The sequence below is a fragment of the Pristis pectinata genome, chromosome 9 (assembly GCF_009764475.1).
Source record: "Pristis pectinata isolate sPriPec2 chromosome 9, sPriPec2.1.pri, whole genome shotgun sequence".
Taxonomy (NCBI): domain Eukaryota; kingdom Metazoa; phylum Chordata; class Chondrichthyes; order Rhinopristiformes; family Pristidae; genus Pristis; species Pristis pectinata.
In genome coordinates this window covers 4,497,914-4,515,256 of record NC_067413.1, presented here as the reverse complement: position 1 = coordinate 4,515,256, position 17,343 = coordinate 4,497,914, and the positions used below count along the sequence as shown (strand labels likewise).

At 45.9% G+C, this 17,343-nt stretch overlaps 1 protein-coding gene across 1 annotated transcript in view; it reads left to right on the top strand.

The window, feature by feature from the left end:
* LOC127574549 (cadherin-2-like) overlaps positions 1-17,343 on the top strand; it is a 192,159-nt gene that overhangs the window by 119,540 nt on the left and 55,276 nt on the right. The window contains 4 exon segments of the mRNA XM_052023620.1: positions 5,209-5,280; positions 5,282-5,365; positions 10,484-10,628; positions 12,037-12,209. Of these exon segments, the coding sequence (XP_051879580.1) occupies positions 5,209-5,280; positions 5,282-5,365; positions 10,484-10,628; positions 12,037-12,209 (474 nt within the window).

Here is a 17,343-nt window from a genome sequence, read left to right as displayed (position 1 = left end):
GGAGTCAGGGAGTCATCTTGCAGCTGTATAAAACTTCGGTGAGGTCGCACTTGGAGAATTGTGTGCAGATCTGGTTGCCCCATTACAGGAAGGATGTGCAGGCTTTGGAGAGGGTGCAGAAGTGGTTTACCAGGATGCTGCTTAGATTAGAGGGCATGAGCTGTAAGGAGAGGTTGGACAAACTTGGGTTGTTTTCTCTGGAGCGTCTGAGGCTGAGGGGAGACCTGATAGAAGTTTATAAAGTTATGAGAGGCAAAGATAGAGTAGACAGAATCTTTTTCCCAGGGTAGAAATGTCAAATACTAGAGGACATGCATTTAAGGTGAGAGGGGGGCAAGTTTAAAGGAGATGTGCGGGGCAAGTTTTTTTTACACAGAGAGTGGTGGGTGCCTGGAACGGGCTGCCAGAGGTGGTGGTGGAAGCAGATACGATCGTGACGTTTAAGAGGCTGTTAGACACATGAAGATAAGACACAATATCTTTATTAGCCACATGTACATCGAAACACAGTGAAATACATCTTTTGCATAGTTTTCTGGGGGCAGCTCACAAGTGTCACCACGCTTCCGGCGCCAACATAGCGTGCCCACAACTTCCTAACCTGTACATCTTTGGAATGTGGGAGGAAAACTGGGAGCATCCGATGAAACCCACGCAGACATGGAGAGAACGTACAAACAAACAGTGGTCGGAATTGAACCCGGGTCGTTGGCGCTGTAAAGCGTCACACTAACCGAATATGCAGGGATTGGAGGGTCATGGGCAGGCAGAAGAGATTTAGTTTAATTTGGCCCTGTTCAGCACAATGCCAAATTAAGCTGATAATAGAACATATATAGAACATAGAACATTACAGCACAGTACAGGCCCTTCAGCCCAGAATGTTGTGCCGGCATTTTATCCAGCTCTAAACTAATCAGATGAGAACAAGCAATTTACAAGGGACTTTGCAACATTGACTGCTGCTACTGCTTCAACCGTCAAGGCAACTCAAAGTAATGAAAAGGAGACTATTGAAATGCAAGTTTGTTTTATTAGTGTGCTATACGCTAGCATGGTTGTGGAGATACTGGATCACTAGTTTGGAGAGACCAGTTTAAATCTCACCACACCTGGTTTAAAAAAAAGTCATCAGCGCAACTGGGTACCAGAGACCCAGGTTCAATCCCAACCTCCAATGCTGTGTGTTTTGGTGCGGGGGTGGGGGGGGGGGGGTGGTCTCACTGTGACCCTGTGGGTTCCCCCAGGTGCTCCAGTCTCCTCCAAAGACCTGCTGGTTGGTGGGTTAATTGGCCACTGTAAGTTGCCCCTAGTGTGTAGGTGAGTGGTGGAACCTGGGGGGAGTTGATGAGAATATGGGGGGGTAAAGAGAGATTGGGGATTAATTCAGGATTAATGTATATGGGTGGTTTGATGGTCGGCATGGACTCAGTGGGCTGAAGGGCCTTTTCCTGTGCCAGTTCTCTCTACGCCTCTAAACTTGGTTGATTAAGGAAAAGAATAAAAATCCAGTCTGTGTAATGTTGACGTTGGAACTACCAGATTGTCATAAAAACCCATCTCATTCATTAATGCTCGGTGAGGAAATCTACCATCCTTGCCAGTCGGCCTCCATGTGAACTCCAGAAAAAAAATAGGAATGGGAGTCGAACACTTGGTCCTTCGAGCCTGCTTAGTACATGGCTGATCCTTTATCCCAACACTAAATTCCCATTCATGTACCCCTCAATGCTTTTTCTGGATTAATCCATCAAGAGAAATGTGCCTTCAGCATCTACCCTGTCACACCATACTGCCACTATCGGTAAGTAACTACAGGAGCGCTGGCCTCCAGAAGGCAACGTCTGTCATCAAGAAACCCACCATCTGGGCCATGCCATCTTCTCACCAGCCACCATCGGGCAGGAGGTACAGAAGCCTGAAGTTCCCACACCACCAGGTTCGAGAACAGCTGCTTCCCTTCAACCACTTAGTTCTTGAACCAACCAGCACAAGCCTAATCGCTGCCTCAGTATAGCAACGCTTATGATCACTTGGCACTAAAAAGTGGACTTTTTTTTGTTCTAATTGTGTTCTTTTTTTGTAAATATTGTGCATAATTGTTTTCCATGTGAATACTGCTTGTATAATGCCATGTGCCTGTGATACTGCTGCAAGTAAGTGTTTTATTGCACTTGCGTATGGCAATAAACTCGACTTTGCCTTTTCAGATTCTTGTATGGTTTAATACGAATCACCTCTCATTCTTTTACACTCCAATGAATATAAATGCAACCTGCTCAATTCTTTCCTCACAAGACAAACCTCTCCTGTGCCAGAAACCAACCTTGTGAGCCTTCTCTGAAGTCAAGTCAGTTTATTGTCATGTGCACAGGTACGGTGAGGTACAGGTCAATGAAAAACGCAACGGCATCACAGGCACATAGGTACAGACAACACACAGAACATAATTTTACAAGACAATGAAGAGAGAAAAAAGGCTGATGCAAAAACTAGAACGGTCCAATAAAGAAGATACCGATCAGAGACAAGCCCCATGGTAGTACAAGAGGTGGTCCGTAGTGTTCCGTTGCTGAGGTAGGGTTGGGGTTGTGCAAGTTGGTTCAAGAACCTGATGGTTTGTAGAAAGTAGCTGTTCCTGAACCTGGTGGTGTGGGACTTCAGGCTTCTGTATCTCCTGCTGATGGTAGCTGCGAGAAGAGGGCGTGACCCAGATGGTGGGGATCCTTGGTACTCCTAGTGTAAATGCATCCCTTGTTAAGTAAGGAGACCAAAGCTGCATGGGTTACTCAGTGTGGACTTGACAGCCTCCTGCACTACTTTCGAAAGTGGGGCTGTAGGGAGCAAGTGGTATAATTAATCAGAGAGCCAGCAGAGATGCAGTGGGCCAAACTGCCTTCCTGTGCTGCATCATTGAAGAAGAATGCTTCTTGTGGGCTCCGTGGTTTTACATTTGATAATTGGTTTGCAAGATTTAGAAACTATTTTTACAGAGACTTGTGCACTGTTTTCTATAAAATTCTGGAGCGCCTTTAAGACTCCATTAAATTAAAACCTTGCATTCATTGGTTTAATGTGTAAAATATACCCACACAATTCCTTCAAGCTTTATTAACCCACTGGCTACAATGCACAATACCTCTTCAGCACACCACAGTAGGTATTGTTTCTACAATAACTCAAGGATTATATTTGCATTCACAGTTGCTCAGCTGGCAGCTCTTGCCTCTGACTTGGAAAGTAGTGGGTTTGAGTTCCATTGTATAGAACAAAGCAGCGAAATCTGGCCTTGTGTTTGGATGCATTACTGATGGGGTACTCCGCTGTCAGAGGGGGTGTCTTTGATTGAGCTATTAAACCAAGGTTGTAGAGACATAGAGCAAATACAGCATGGATACAGGCCCTTCGGCCCAACCAGTCCATGCTGACCACGGTGCCCACCTAGCTAGTCCCAATTTCCTGTGTTCGGGCCATATCCCTCCAAGCCCCACTCCTCCATGTACCTATCCAAGTGCTTCTTAAATGATACGGTTGTACCTGCCTCACCCACTTCCTCTGGCAGCTCGTTCCATATAACGTTGCCCCTCAGGACCCTGTTAAATCTTTCTCCTTTCACCCTAAACCTATGCCCCCTAGTTTTGGACTCCCCTACCCTGGGGAAAAGACTGTTACCATCCACCTTATCTATGCCTCCCATAATTTTAAACACTTCTATAAGGTTGCCCTCATTCTCCTATGTTCCAAGGAATAAAGACCTTGCCTGGCCAACCTCTCCCTATAACTCAGGCCCTCAAGTCCTGGCAACATCCTCGTAAGTCTTTTCTGTACCCTTTCCAGTTTAACCACGTCTTTCCTATAACGGCGACCAAACTGTACACAGTACAGCCTCACAAACAACTTGTACAACTGCAACACAATGTCCCAACTCCTATACTCAGTGCCTGACTGATGAAGGCCAGCGTGCTAAATGCCTTATTCACCACCATGTCTACCTGTGACACTGCTTTCAATGAACTAGCACTTGTACTCCTAGGTACTTCTGTTCCATTACACAAGGTTGAATTATAAATTCACAGGATTTTTCAAGAAGAGCTCAGGAGTTAACCCCAACGATGTGTCTAGTGTTTGTCCATTGACCAAATGTGATCTCATGCAATTCTGGCTAATGTCGTTCCACATGATAATAGTGGCCAAACTTTGAAAATGCATCATTGTCTGTAAAGCATCTTAAGATGATGTGAAAGGGTATATGGAAGTGGAGGGTATTTACTTATGACTGGGTGCTAGTAATTGGTTTATTACTGTCACATGTACCAAGATACAGTGAAAAGCTTTTGTTTTCATGACATTTCATACGGATTATTCCATACATAAGTACATTGAGGTAGTACAAAAGGAAAACAAAATGCAGATTAGTGTTACAGTTACAGAGAGATTGCAGTGCAGGTAGACAAATAACCCCACAATAAACCCCACAGTGGTAAGGACCATTGAACAGGTCCTTATACAATGAGATGGACTATGACCTCATGGCCTCGCAATCTACCTTGTTGTGACCTTGCACCTTATTGCACTGCACTTTCTCTGTAGCTGTGACACTTTACTCTGTACTGTTACTGTTTTTTTACCTGTATTACCTCAATGCACTCTGTACTAACTTAATGTAACTGCACTGTGTAATGAATTGATCTGTACAGTCGGTTTGTAAGACAAAGTTTTTCACTGTACCTCAGTACAAGTGACAATAATAAACCAATACCAATAAAGTGCAAGGGCCACGGTGAGGTAGATTGGGAGATCAAAAGTTCATCTTTAGCATATGAGAGGTCCATTCAAGAGTCTGATTACAGCAGGATAGAAGCTGTCTTTGAGCCTGGTGGTATGTGTTCTCAAGCTTTTGTATCTTCTGCCCAATAGGGGGGGGGGGGGGGGGGGGGGGGAGGCGGGGGGTGGGGGGGAGAGAGAATGTCCAGGGTGGGAGGGGTCCTTGATTATGTTGGCTGCTTTACTGAGGCAGCAAGAAGTGTAGACGGAGTCAGTGGAGGGGAGGCTGGTTTGGCGTGATGGACTTGGGCTGTGTCCACAACTCTCTCCAATTTCTTATGGACTTGGTCAGAGCGGGTTGCCGTACCATATCTGGTTATAGTCAGATAGGATGCTTTCAGTGGTGATGAGTAACGTCTCTCATTTCTTTTTATTGACGAACAGATCCGATCAGACAGAGATAAAAGCGGCTCGTTGCGTTACAGTGTGACTGGACCAGGAGCAGATCAGCCACCAAACTGGGATTTTCACCATCAGTCCCATCTCCGGCCAGCTCGCTGTGACCAAACCTTTGGATCGGGAGCAGATAGCTTCCTACCATGTAAGCTTCTCACTTCTTGAGTAAGAATTCAACATGAAGCATTTAGATGGGAGGAACTGTTGCAGCGGCAGGAGGGTCAGTAGCCTGAGGAACACAGATTGGAAACAGGTCCACAATGGGGAAAAGGAGAGGGATATCGGCACACTGCGAGTTGTTGATCTGGAACATGGCGCCCGTAGGGCAGCGGAAGCAGATTCAACATTGGCATTGGCTGAGGATGAAAGAATTGTGGGGAAGTGCAGGGTTGTGGTACTAATGGGAGAGGGCCCCCACCCCCAAAAAAAACTGACATAGTTTTATAGTTATACAGTTACATAGCACAGAAGCAGGCCCTTCAGCCCAACTCATCCATGCAGACCCATCTAAGCTGGTCCCATTTGCCTGCATTTGGCCCATATCCCTCCAAACCTTTTCTATCCATGTACCTGTCCAAGTATCTTTTAAATGTTGTTACTGTACCTGCCTCAACCACTTGCTCTGGCAGCTCGTTCTATATGCGAACCACCTTCTGTGTGAGAAGTTGCCCCTCAGGTCCCTTTTTAAATCTTTCCCCTCTCACCTTAAACCTGTGCCCTCTAGTTTTTGATTCCTTCTCTGGGGAAAAATGACTGCTTGCATTCACTTTATTTATGCCCTTTGTGATCTTATACAGCTCCATAAGATCAACCCTCCTCCTATGCTGCAAGGAATAAAGCCCCAGCCTGCATGAAACTCGCGTCCCTGAGTCCTTGGCAACATTCATAGAACCATAGCACAATACAGGCCCTTCAGCCCACAAATGTTGTGCCGACCTTTAAAAAACCACACCTAAGACTATCTAACCCCTTCCTCCCACATATCCCTCTATTTTAAATTCCTCCATGTGCTTATCTAACAAACTCTTGAATTGACCAATGTACCTGCCTCCACCACCGCTCTAGGCAGCGCATTTCCATGCCCCAACCACTCTCTGGGTAAAAAAACCTGCCTCTGATATCTCCCTTGAACTTCCCCACCCATTACCTTAAAGCCATGCCCTCTTGTATTGAGCATTGGTGCTCTGGGAAAGAGGCACTGGCTGTCTACTCTGTCTGTTCCTCTTAATAATTTGTATACCTCTATCAAGTCTCGCTCTCATCCTTCTCCTCTCCAAAGAGTAAGAGCCCTAGCTCCCTTAAGTCTCTCCTCTCCAATCCAGGCAGCATCCTGGTAAATCTCCTCTGCACCCTTTCCAACACTTCCACATCCTTCCTATAATAAGGTGACCAGAACTGGACACAGTACTCCAAGTGTGGTCTAACCAGAGTTTTATAGAGCTGCATCATTACCTCGTGGCTCTTAAACTCGATCCCACAAGGCCAACATCCCATAAGCTTTCTTAACTACCCTATCCACCTGTGAGGTGACTTTCAGGGATCTGTGGATATGAACCCCCAGATCCCTCAGCTCCTCCACACTACCCAGAATCCTGCCATTACCTTGTACTCCGCCTTGGAGTTTGTCCCTTCCAAAGTGTACCACCTCACACTTCTCCAGATTGAACTCCATCTGCTACTCTCAGCCCAGCTCTGCATCCTATCAATATCCCTCTGCAAGCTTCGACAGTCCTCCACACTATCCACAACACCACCAACCTTTGTGTTGTCTGCAAACTTGCTAACCCACCCTTCTACCCCCTCATTCAAGTCATTAATAAATATCACACGAAAAGTAGAGGTCCCAGGAACCGATCCTTGTGGGACACCACTAGTCACAAACCCTCCAATCTGAATGCACTCCCTCCACCACAGCCCTCTGCTTTCTACATGCAAGCCAATTCTGAATCCACACGGCCAAGCCTCCCTGAATCCCATGCCCTCTGACCTTGTGAAGAAGCTACCATGTGGAACCTTGTCAAACGCCTTACTAAAATCCATGTAGACCACATCTACTGCACTACCCTCATCAATCTTCCTGGTCACCTCCTCAAAGAACCCTATCAGGCTTGTGAGACATGATCTTCCCTCCACAAAGCCATGCTGGCTGTCCCTAATCAGTCCATTATTCTCTAAATGCTCATAGATCCTATCTCTTAGAATCCTTTCCAACAGCTTGCCCATCACAGACGTAAGACTCACTGGTCTGTAATTCCCTGGACTATCCATACTACCTTTTTTGAATAAGGGGACAACATTTGCCACCCTCCAATTCTCTGGCACCTCTCCCGTGGACAACAAGGACTCAAAGATCCTAACCAACGGCTCAGCAATCTCCTCCCTCACCTCACGAAGCAGCCTGGGGAATATCCCATCGGGCCCTGGAGACTTAACTGTCCTAATATTTTCTAACAACTCCAACACATCCTCCCTCTTGATATCTACATGCGCTAGAATATTAACCTTACCAATATTACCCTCACCAATATTACCCTCAGCATCATCAAGGCCCCTCTCTTTGGTGAATGCTGCAGAGAAGTATTCATTGAGAACCTGACTCACTTCCACAGCTTCCAGGCACATCTTCCCACCTTTGCCTCTAATCGGCCCCACCTTTACTCTCGTCATCCTTCTGCTCTTCACATACGTGAACAAAGACTTGGGATTCTCCTTAACCCTACTCACCAAAGCCTTTTCATGTCCCCTTCTTGCTCTCCTCAGCCCCATCTTAAGTTCCCTCCTTGCTACCCTATATTCCTCATAAGCCCTGTCTGATCCTTGCTGCTTACACCTTACGTATGCTGCCGCCTTCTTCCTAACTAGTTGTTCCACCTCTCTTGTCACCCACGGTTCCTTCACCCTGCCATTCCTTCTCTACCTCATCGGGACAAATTTATCCCTAACATCCTGCAAGAGATCCCTGAACAACGACCACATCTCCATAGTACATTTCCCTTCAAAAACGTCATCCCAATTTACACTCTCAAGTTCTAGCCTTATAGCCTCATAATTTGCCCTTCCCCAATTAAATATCTTCCTGTCCTCTCTGCTCCTATCCTTGTCCATGACAATGCTAAAGGTTAGGGAGTGGTGGTCACTGTCTCCCAAATGCTCACCCACCAAGATATCTGTCACCTGACCCGGTTCATTACGTAATACTAGATCTAATATGGCATTCCCTCTAGTCGGCCTGTGAACATACTGTGACAGGAATCCATCCTGGACACACTTAACAAACTCTGCCCCGTCTGAACCTTTGGCACTAAGCAGGTGCCAATCAATATTTGGGAAGTTGAAGTCTCCCACGATAACAACCCTGTTATTTTTGCACCTTTCCAAAATCTGCCTCCCAACCTGCACCTCAGTATCCCTGCTGCTACCGGGGTGGGGTGGGGGCCTATAGAATACCCCCAGTAGAGTAACTGCTCCTTCCTTGTTCGTAACTTCCACCCATACTGACTCTAGGGAGGATCCTTCTGCATTATCCACCCTTTCTGCAGCTGTAACATTGTCCCTGACCAGTATCACCACCCCTCCTCCTCTTCTCCCCCCCTCCCTAACCCTTTTAAAACACTGAAATCCAGGAATATTCAGTATCTATTCCTGCTCTGGTGACAGCCAAGTCTCTGCAAGAGCCACAATATCATAATCCCATGTACTTATCCAAGCTTTCAGTTCATCACCCTTATTCCTGATGCTTCTTGCATTTAAGTAAATGCACTTTAGCCCATCCACCTTTCCACTTTTATACCCTATACTCTGCTTCTCCTTCCTCAAAGCCTCTCTAAATGTTAGATCTGACTTTTCCCCATCCACTTCTTCCTCTGACCTCCCCTCTGGTTCCCATCCCCCTCGCAAACTAGTTTAAACCCTCCTGAACCACCCTAGCAAACCTGCCTGCAAGAATATTGGCCTCCCTCGGGTTCAGGTGTAACCCATCCAATCTGTACAGGCCCCACCTTCCCCAGAAGAGATCCCAATGATCCAAAAATCTAAACCCCCCCCCCCCCCCCCCCCCCCGCACCAACTCCTCAGCCACGCATTTATTTGCCATCTCCTCCTATTCCTACCTTCACTATCGCGTGACACTGGCAGCAATCCCGAGATTGCTACCCTTGAGGTCCTGTTCTTCAGCCTTCTGCCTAGCTCCCTAAACTCACTTTTCAGGACCTCATCCTTCTTCCTACCTATGTCATTGGTACCAACATGTACCACGACCTTTGGCTGCATTCCCTCCCGCTCAAGGATACTGTGGACCCGATCAGAGACATCCCGGACCCTGGCACCTGGGAGGCAACATACCATCCGGGATTCATGCTCACTGCCACAGAACCTCCTATCTGTTTCCCTGACTATCAAGTCCCCTATCACTACCGCCTTCCTCTTCTCCTCCCTTCCCTTCTGAGCACCGGTCCCAGTGCCAGAGCCCTGGCTACTGCTGCTTGATCCCTGCAGGTCATCCCCCTCAACCGCTTCCAAAGTGGAAAACCTGTTATTTAGGGGAACGGTCTCCGGGGTCCTCTGCTCTATCTGCCTTTTCTCTTTTTTTTTCTTTTTCTCTCCCCTGACAGTCACCCTTCTATCTACTTCCTGTACCCTAGAAGTACCTGCTCTCGTAAATCATCTTCGCACTCTTTCCTGCTTAATGATGTCTTTCCTATAACAATGACTAAAACTGTACCCACTACCCCCAAGTGCAGCCTTGCCAACATCTTGTACAATTAGGTCCCAACTCCTATACTCAATGCCCTGACTGATGAAGGCCAGCGTGCCACACTCTGCCTTCACCACCCTGTCTACCTGTGAGGCTGCTGTCAGAGAATCATATACTCCTGGGTCCCTCTGTTCTACAATACAATCCAGGGCCCTACTGATCACTCATTATACGATGAGAGTCCTCCTAACATGAACTGTTGGTTTGGAGACAACTTCTAATTGGTTCCATTTACAACAAAATCCAGAGGTATAAAGCATCTTATCGGATGGACCCATCAATCAGTCTTGCAAAGTCTTAGATGTTACCCTGATGGTAAAGTTTCTTTGCAATCCAAAAGTTTCTGCAATAAATGTTGCTAAACCATAAACTGCTTGAAAGCATAAATGGGAGCCATACTTTCTTGGTGGGCTGTGCTGGGGGGTGGATGTTGGAAGGTAATGTTGGTTTTGAGTTGATCTTTGTAGCTCTTATAAACCGTGTTTATAAACTGTGCTTATTGTCCGGCAGCTCAGAGCTCATGCAGTGGACTTGAATGGGAATCAGGTGGAGAACCCAATCGACATTGTTATAAATGTTATTGATATGAATGACAACCGGCCCGAGTTTCTGTACCCAATCTGGAACGGATCTGTTCCTGAAGGGTCAAAGCCAGGTATGTTTGCCAGTGAGCTTGTGATGTGTGCAATCCAAAGTATGCAAAAACCATTGGAACGTTGCCATTGTGGTTTACGCCCAAGTATATCTGTTACGTGACCTCAAGATCTTCTGAATTTTTCAAAACACATGCACAGTGATGGTTTTCTGGTTTGTAACTGTATTTTCCCTCCACCACCACCCCCCCCCCCCCCCCCCCACCATGTTGAATAAATCTTGTTAGACCAGTCACCAGGATGAATTGTTACTCATTTAGAGTTGTACAGAGAATGGATAGTCATACCATTGGATCTACTGAGTGTGGTTTTGGTCCCTGTACAGATACACTGGTAGCTGGAGCACTGAAGGTTTAACAGTTCAGTCTCTGGGATGAGGGGGTTGCTCTGTAGGCAGAGTGGTGCAGGATGGCATAATACTCCAGGGTACAGAGTCATTCACAAGCATGATTCAGAGAGGGGTTAACAAGAGGAGGTCTTGAGTGACTATTTCTTCCCTGATGGTTCCTTTTGAACAGTCTCGGGATTAAGGAGCACTTAATATCCAGGTCAGAAATAGTCATAGTCATACAGCACAGCAACAGGCCCTTCGGCCCAACTGTTCCATGCCAACCAAGATGCCCATCTAAGCTAGTCCAGGTTGCCCACATTTAGCCCATATCCCTCTAAACCCTTCCTGTCCATGTATCTGTACAAGTGTCTTTTAAATGTTATTTTACCTGCCTCAACCACTTTCTCTGGCAGCTCATTCCATATACGGACCACCTGGAGTAAAAAGTTGCTCCTCGGGTTCCTATTAAATCTCTCCCCTCTCACCTTAAACCTATGCCCTCTCGTTCTTGATTTCCCAACCTTGGGAAAACGACTGCATGAAGATGTTGCGCCTCAGGTCCCTTTAAGATCTTTCCCCTCTAGGTTCTGATTCCCATTCCCTGGGGAAAAAGACAGTGCACATTCACCCTATCTGTGCCCCTCATGATTTTATACACCTCTATAAGATCACCCCTCAGTCTCCTACATTCCAAGGAATAAAGTCCTAGCCTGCTCAACCTCTCTCTATAACTCAGTCTCTCAACTCCTGGCAACACCCTAGTAAATCTTTTCTGCACTGTTTCCAGCTTAATGGCCTCGATAAAAAGTGGAATACTGACAATGATAAAATCTTTGAGACTGGACTGGGCTGCGACTGAGAGAGCTGGTGATGCTTGCTGCCTCCACGGTGACCCCCATGGTCATATAACTTGACCCTGAAAATGTGTATCTAATAAAGGTGGAAATGTATGCTCACCATGTCTCCAATCTGTATTTCGTCTTGGGGATTTGATGTTGCAATGAATGGAATAATTGTTTAATTTTTCCGTAAGCATTTAACTTGTATTGGCCATTAATGTTTTCCATTCCCTCCCTTAGGTACATTTGTAATGACTGTCACTGCGGTTGATGCTGATGACCCAAACACAGCCAATGGCATACTCCGATACAAGATCCTTTCCCAGACACCGAGCAGCCCTTCCTCAAACATGTTCACCATCAATAATCAGACTGGGGATATTGTCACAGTGGCAGCTGGTCTTGACCGAGAGGTAACGTTCACATGGACAGCTAAAGCACCTCCACTCACCTGGGAAAGCATTCCCGTTGAATAAATACCTGCAGGGAAAGATTAATGCTTGGGCTTTGCGCTGCTGTTTAATTAGAATCTTGAGTCAGCAGCTCAGTGACTTTGCTCTTTGGCTGCCATGAGGTTTAAGAGTGAGTGGTGTGATCTTATGAATCATTGGTTTGACCTTCTGAGTAACTCTGGGTACCTTAAGACGGTTGTTGCAGCTCCAGGTACTTGGGAGAGGCAGGGATTGCTTGATCAGTGAAGGTTAAGGAGGGATTTAACAGAGCTTTTATTTGAGTAATGATTAAGAGTAGCTGTTTCCATTCATGGGAGTCTCAATAACTAGCAGACAAGATAAGATTTCTTTATTAGGCACATGTACATCAAAACACACAGTGAAATGCGTCTTTGCATAGAATGTTCTGAGGGCAGCCCACAAGTGTCGCCACACTTCTGGCGCCAACATAGCATGCCCACAACTTCCTAACCCATATGTCTTTGGAACGTGGGAGGAAACCGGAGCACCCGGAGGAAACCGGAGCACCCAGAGGAAAGCCACACAGACACGAGGAGAACGTACAAACTCCTTACAGACAGCGGCTGGATAAACAAAGGACTGCAGATTCTGGAATCTAGATGATAAACACGATGATGCTGGAGGAACTCAGCAGGCCAGGCAGCATCCATGGAGAAAAGCAGGCAGTCAACGAAGGGTGTTGACCTGAAACATTGACCACCTGCTTTTCTCCACGGATGCTGCCTGGCCTGCTGAGTTCATCCAGCATCAACGTGTTTTTCCATAACGCAAACTGGTTATAATGCAATTGGTAATTATTATTGTCAGATGTACTGAGATACAATGAAAAGCTTTGTTTGTGTGCCATCCAGGCAGATCATTCCATACACAAGTACATCAAGCTAGTAAAAAGGGAAACAATGCAGAATATAGTGTTGCAGTTACAGAGAGAGTGCAGTGCAAGTTGACACATAAAGTGCAAGGCCACATCAAGGTAGATTAGTATTGATTTATTATTGTCACTTGTACTGAGGTACAGTGAAAAACTTGTCTTGCATACTGTTTGTACAGATCAATGGAATACAGAGTAAAGTGTCACAGCTACAGAGAAAGTGCAGTGCAGGCAGACAATAAGGTGCAAGGTCATAATGAGGTAGATCGTGAGGTCAAGAGTCCATCTTATCGTATTAGGGAACCGTTCAATAGTCTTATCACAGTGGGATAGAAGCTGTCCTTGAGCCTGGTGGTACGTGTTCTCAGGATTTTTGTATTGTCTGTAAAGAGCTTTCAGATGTGGTGAAAAATGCTGTAGGAATCGTTTCTTTCATATTGGGGTTCCCTTCACTGAATTGGATGCTTAGCCTGCTCTTGAGCTTTTGTATCTTCTGCCTGATGGGAGAAGAGAGAATGACCGGGGTTGGAGGGGTCCTGGATTAGGGAATGCTATTTCCATTAAGTGGGCCACGCTGGTTATAGTGCTATTGGGAAAACCTGAAGTCAACTACAGTCTGTTCTGCTATAACGTGACTTTCTATAACACAACGTTTCTGAGGAACATAACTATCGAGTTGTAGCAGAACTACCTGAAATAGAGGCCAGAACTTTATTTTGTACAAGGAATTACTGAGATTTGAGACAGGAGAATTAATTGCTGGTTTATTGTAGGGGGAGTGGGATGAATTGGAGCTGTCTTTCAGTGAGCAAGCAGCAGCCAGATGGACAAAATAACCACATCCTGTGCCCAAGGCTCTGAATCAGGATCCCTGCCACCTACAGTCACACTTTGGTAAGAAGATGGAGCACTGCAGGAACAATGATGGAAGGGGTCAGTGTGTGGGCAGCATGCATGAGCTAATCACTTAGATGAACAAATATTTGGAGTGTCAAGCAGATTGTTAAAACTGCTATTACTGGGCAGTATGGCAGAGAATCTCAAATAATCTCATTGAAATGTACAAAATTCTTACGGGGGTTTAATATGGAACATAGAACAGTGCAGGAACAGGCTCTTCAATCCATGAGTTCTATGGCAAGCATGAATCCAATTTAAATCAATCTCTTCTTCCTGAAAACAGGGACTAAATCCCTCCATTCCCTGCTTGTTCAAGTCCCTGTCTGAAGGCACGGTAGCATAGTGGTTAGCACAATGCTTTACAGCGCCAGCGACCCAGGTTCAATTCCGGCCGCTGTCTGTAAGGAGTTTGTACGTTCTCCCCGTGTCTGCGTGGGTTTCCTCCGGGTGCTCTGGTTTCCTCCTACATTCCAAAGACGTACGGGTTAGGAAGATATGGGCATGCTAGGTTGGTGCCGGAAGCGTGGCGACACTTGCGGGCTGCCCCCCAAAATCACTACGCAAAAGTTGTATTTCACTGTGTGTTTCCATGTACATGTGACTAATAAAGATCTTATTTTATGTTAAATGCTGCTATCATAACTGCTTCCACCACCTCCCCTGGCAATGAATTCCAGGCAACCACCACTCTCTGTGTTTTTAAAAAAAGAACTTGTCTCATAGAGCTCCTTTAAACTTTCCCCCTCACCTTAAAGCTATGCCCTCTAGTGTTTGACATTTATACCCTGGGGACAAAATTTACCGTCGATGCCTCTCGTAATTTTATAAACTTCTATCAGTCTGCCCCTCAGAAAATAACTCCAGAGAAAAGAAGTTTGTCCAACTTCTCCTTATAGCTTACAACCTCTAATCCAGGCAACATCCTGGTGAACCTCTTCTGCACCTTCTCCAAAGCCTCCGCATCATTCCTGTAATGGGGCGACCAGAACTGCACACAATACTCCAAATGTGGCCTGCCTGAAGTTTTATGGATCAGAGTCATTTGCCCGCGTTTGGCCTATAACCTAAACTGTTCCAATCCATGTACCTAACCAACTGTCTTTTAAAAGTTGTTATTGTACCTGCATCAACCACTTCCTCTGGCAGCTCGTTCCACATAGATACCACCCTTTGTGTAAAAAAAAGTTGCCCCTCAAGTTCCTATTAAATCTTTCCCCTCTCACCTTAAACCTGTGCCCTCTAATTCTTAATTCTCCAGCTCTGGGGAAAGAAACCACTAGCTGTGTCCCTGCCTGATGATTTTATACACCTCTATAAGGTCACCTCTCAGTCTCCTACGCTCTAAGGAATAAAGACCTAGCCTGTCCATCCTCTCCCTATAACTCAGTCCCTCAAGACCTGGCAGTGTCCTTATAAATCTTTTCTGCACTCTTTCCAGTTCAATAACATCTTTCCTATAGCAGGGCGACCAAAACTGAACACGATACTCCAAGTGCGGCCTCACCAGCGTCCTGTACAACTGCACCATGACCTCCCAACTTTTATACTCAAAGCCCTAATATATGAAGGCCAGTGTACCAAAAGACTTCTTCACCACCCTGTCTACCTGTGATTCCACTTTCAGTGAATCATGTACTTGTACTCCAAAGCCCCTCTGTGCAACAACACTCCCCAGGGCCCTGTCGTTCACTGTGAAAGTCCTGCCTGGAAAGAACTGAGGAATTTGGGGTTAGTGCGGGAAAATAAAGTTAAGGTAAAAAGATTTTATTTGACCAGTAGAGCATGCAAGAGGGGTGGAATCTACCCTGACACAGGGAAGATGTGTCTCTCCGTTGTATCAAATTATTTGTGATGCCCAACACTAAGTAGTCTTATGGACTGAGAAATGTTCCATGTAACATGACAGGGAAATTGTGCTTTTTCTAGTAAATCTATTCTTTTACCTTCTCTGCCCCTGTATCCTCTTTGCAACCGGTGATGTACACAGCAGGTGGTTTAATCATATGTGAGTAATGGACATCGATGGCAAGGCCAACGTTTGTCACCCATCCCTAATTGACCCTTGAGAAGATCTTGGTGAACCACCCCTTAAATCACTGCAGTCCTTCTGGTGAAGGTGCTCTCACAATGCTGTTAGGGAGATAGTTGTGGGATATAGACCCAGCAACAATGAAGTTCCAGTCAGGATGGTGTGTGATCTGCCAGTGGTGGTGTTCCTATGTACCTGCTTCTGTTGTTATTGATGATGGCTGGTGTGTGTCTGGCAGATGCTGTCAGATTGGTCCTGATGTTTCATGTTACAGCTGTATAAAACATCGGTTGGGCCACATTTGGAGTATTGTGTTCAGTTCTGGTTGCCCCATTACAGGAAGGATGTGGAGGGTTTGGGACAGGGTGCAGAAGAGGTTCACCAGAATGCTGCCTGGATTGGAGAGTATGAGCTATAAGGAGAGGTTGGACAAACTTGGATTTCTTTCCTCTGGAGTGGCTGAGGGGAGACCTAGTAGAAGTTTTTAGAATTATGAGAGGTATAGACAGCGTAGACAGTTGGTATCTTTCCAAGGGTGGAAATTTCAAATACTAAGAGTGCATAGGTTTAAGGTGAGAGGGGGAAAGTTTAGGGGAGATGTGCGGGACAAGTTTTTTTTAAACCTACCAATGTGGTAGGTACCTAGAATGCGCTGCCTGGTGGTGGTGGAAGCAAATACAATTGTGACATTTAGATGCATGAATGTGAAGGGAATGGAGGGATGGGGATCTTGTGCAGGCAAATGGGATGTTTCATTTGGCATCATGGTCAGCACAGACATGGTGGGCCGAAGGGCCTGTTCCTGTGCTGGACTGTTTGATGTCCTAACTGCAGTCAATTTGTAGATGGTGTACTCTGCAGCTACTGTGCACTGGCGGTGGAGGAAATGAATATTCAGGGTGGTGGGTGGGGTGCCAATGGAGTAGGTGGATTTGTCCTGGATGGTGTCGAGATATTTGAGAGTTGGAGCAGCAGTCACCCAGGGAGATGTTCTAACCAAGCAGGCTTAATAATTTCCCACTTCAAAATTTCGAACCCTCCAGAAATAAATATTTATTATCCTTGGGCACAGTATTACAACTCTAGGTTTAATCTGCAGTGTGATTGCAGATGATCTGAAATTTGATCAATAAGTGGGGGGGGGGGTGTTCAAAATATTCAAATAGGAAAGCCTTATGGAGGTAGAGGGAGGGTTTGTGTGAAGCTTTTAAAATATTAACACCCAGGCCTATAGTCCTCTGTCGCCTTGTTCTTGAAACATTATCCCTTGCTGG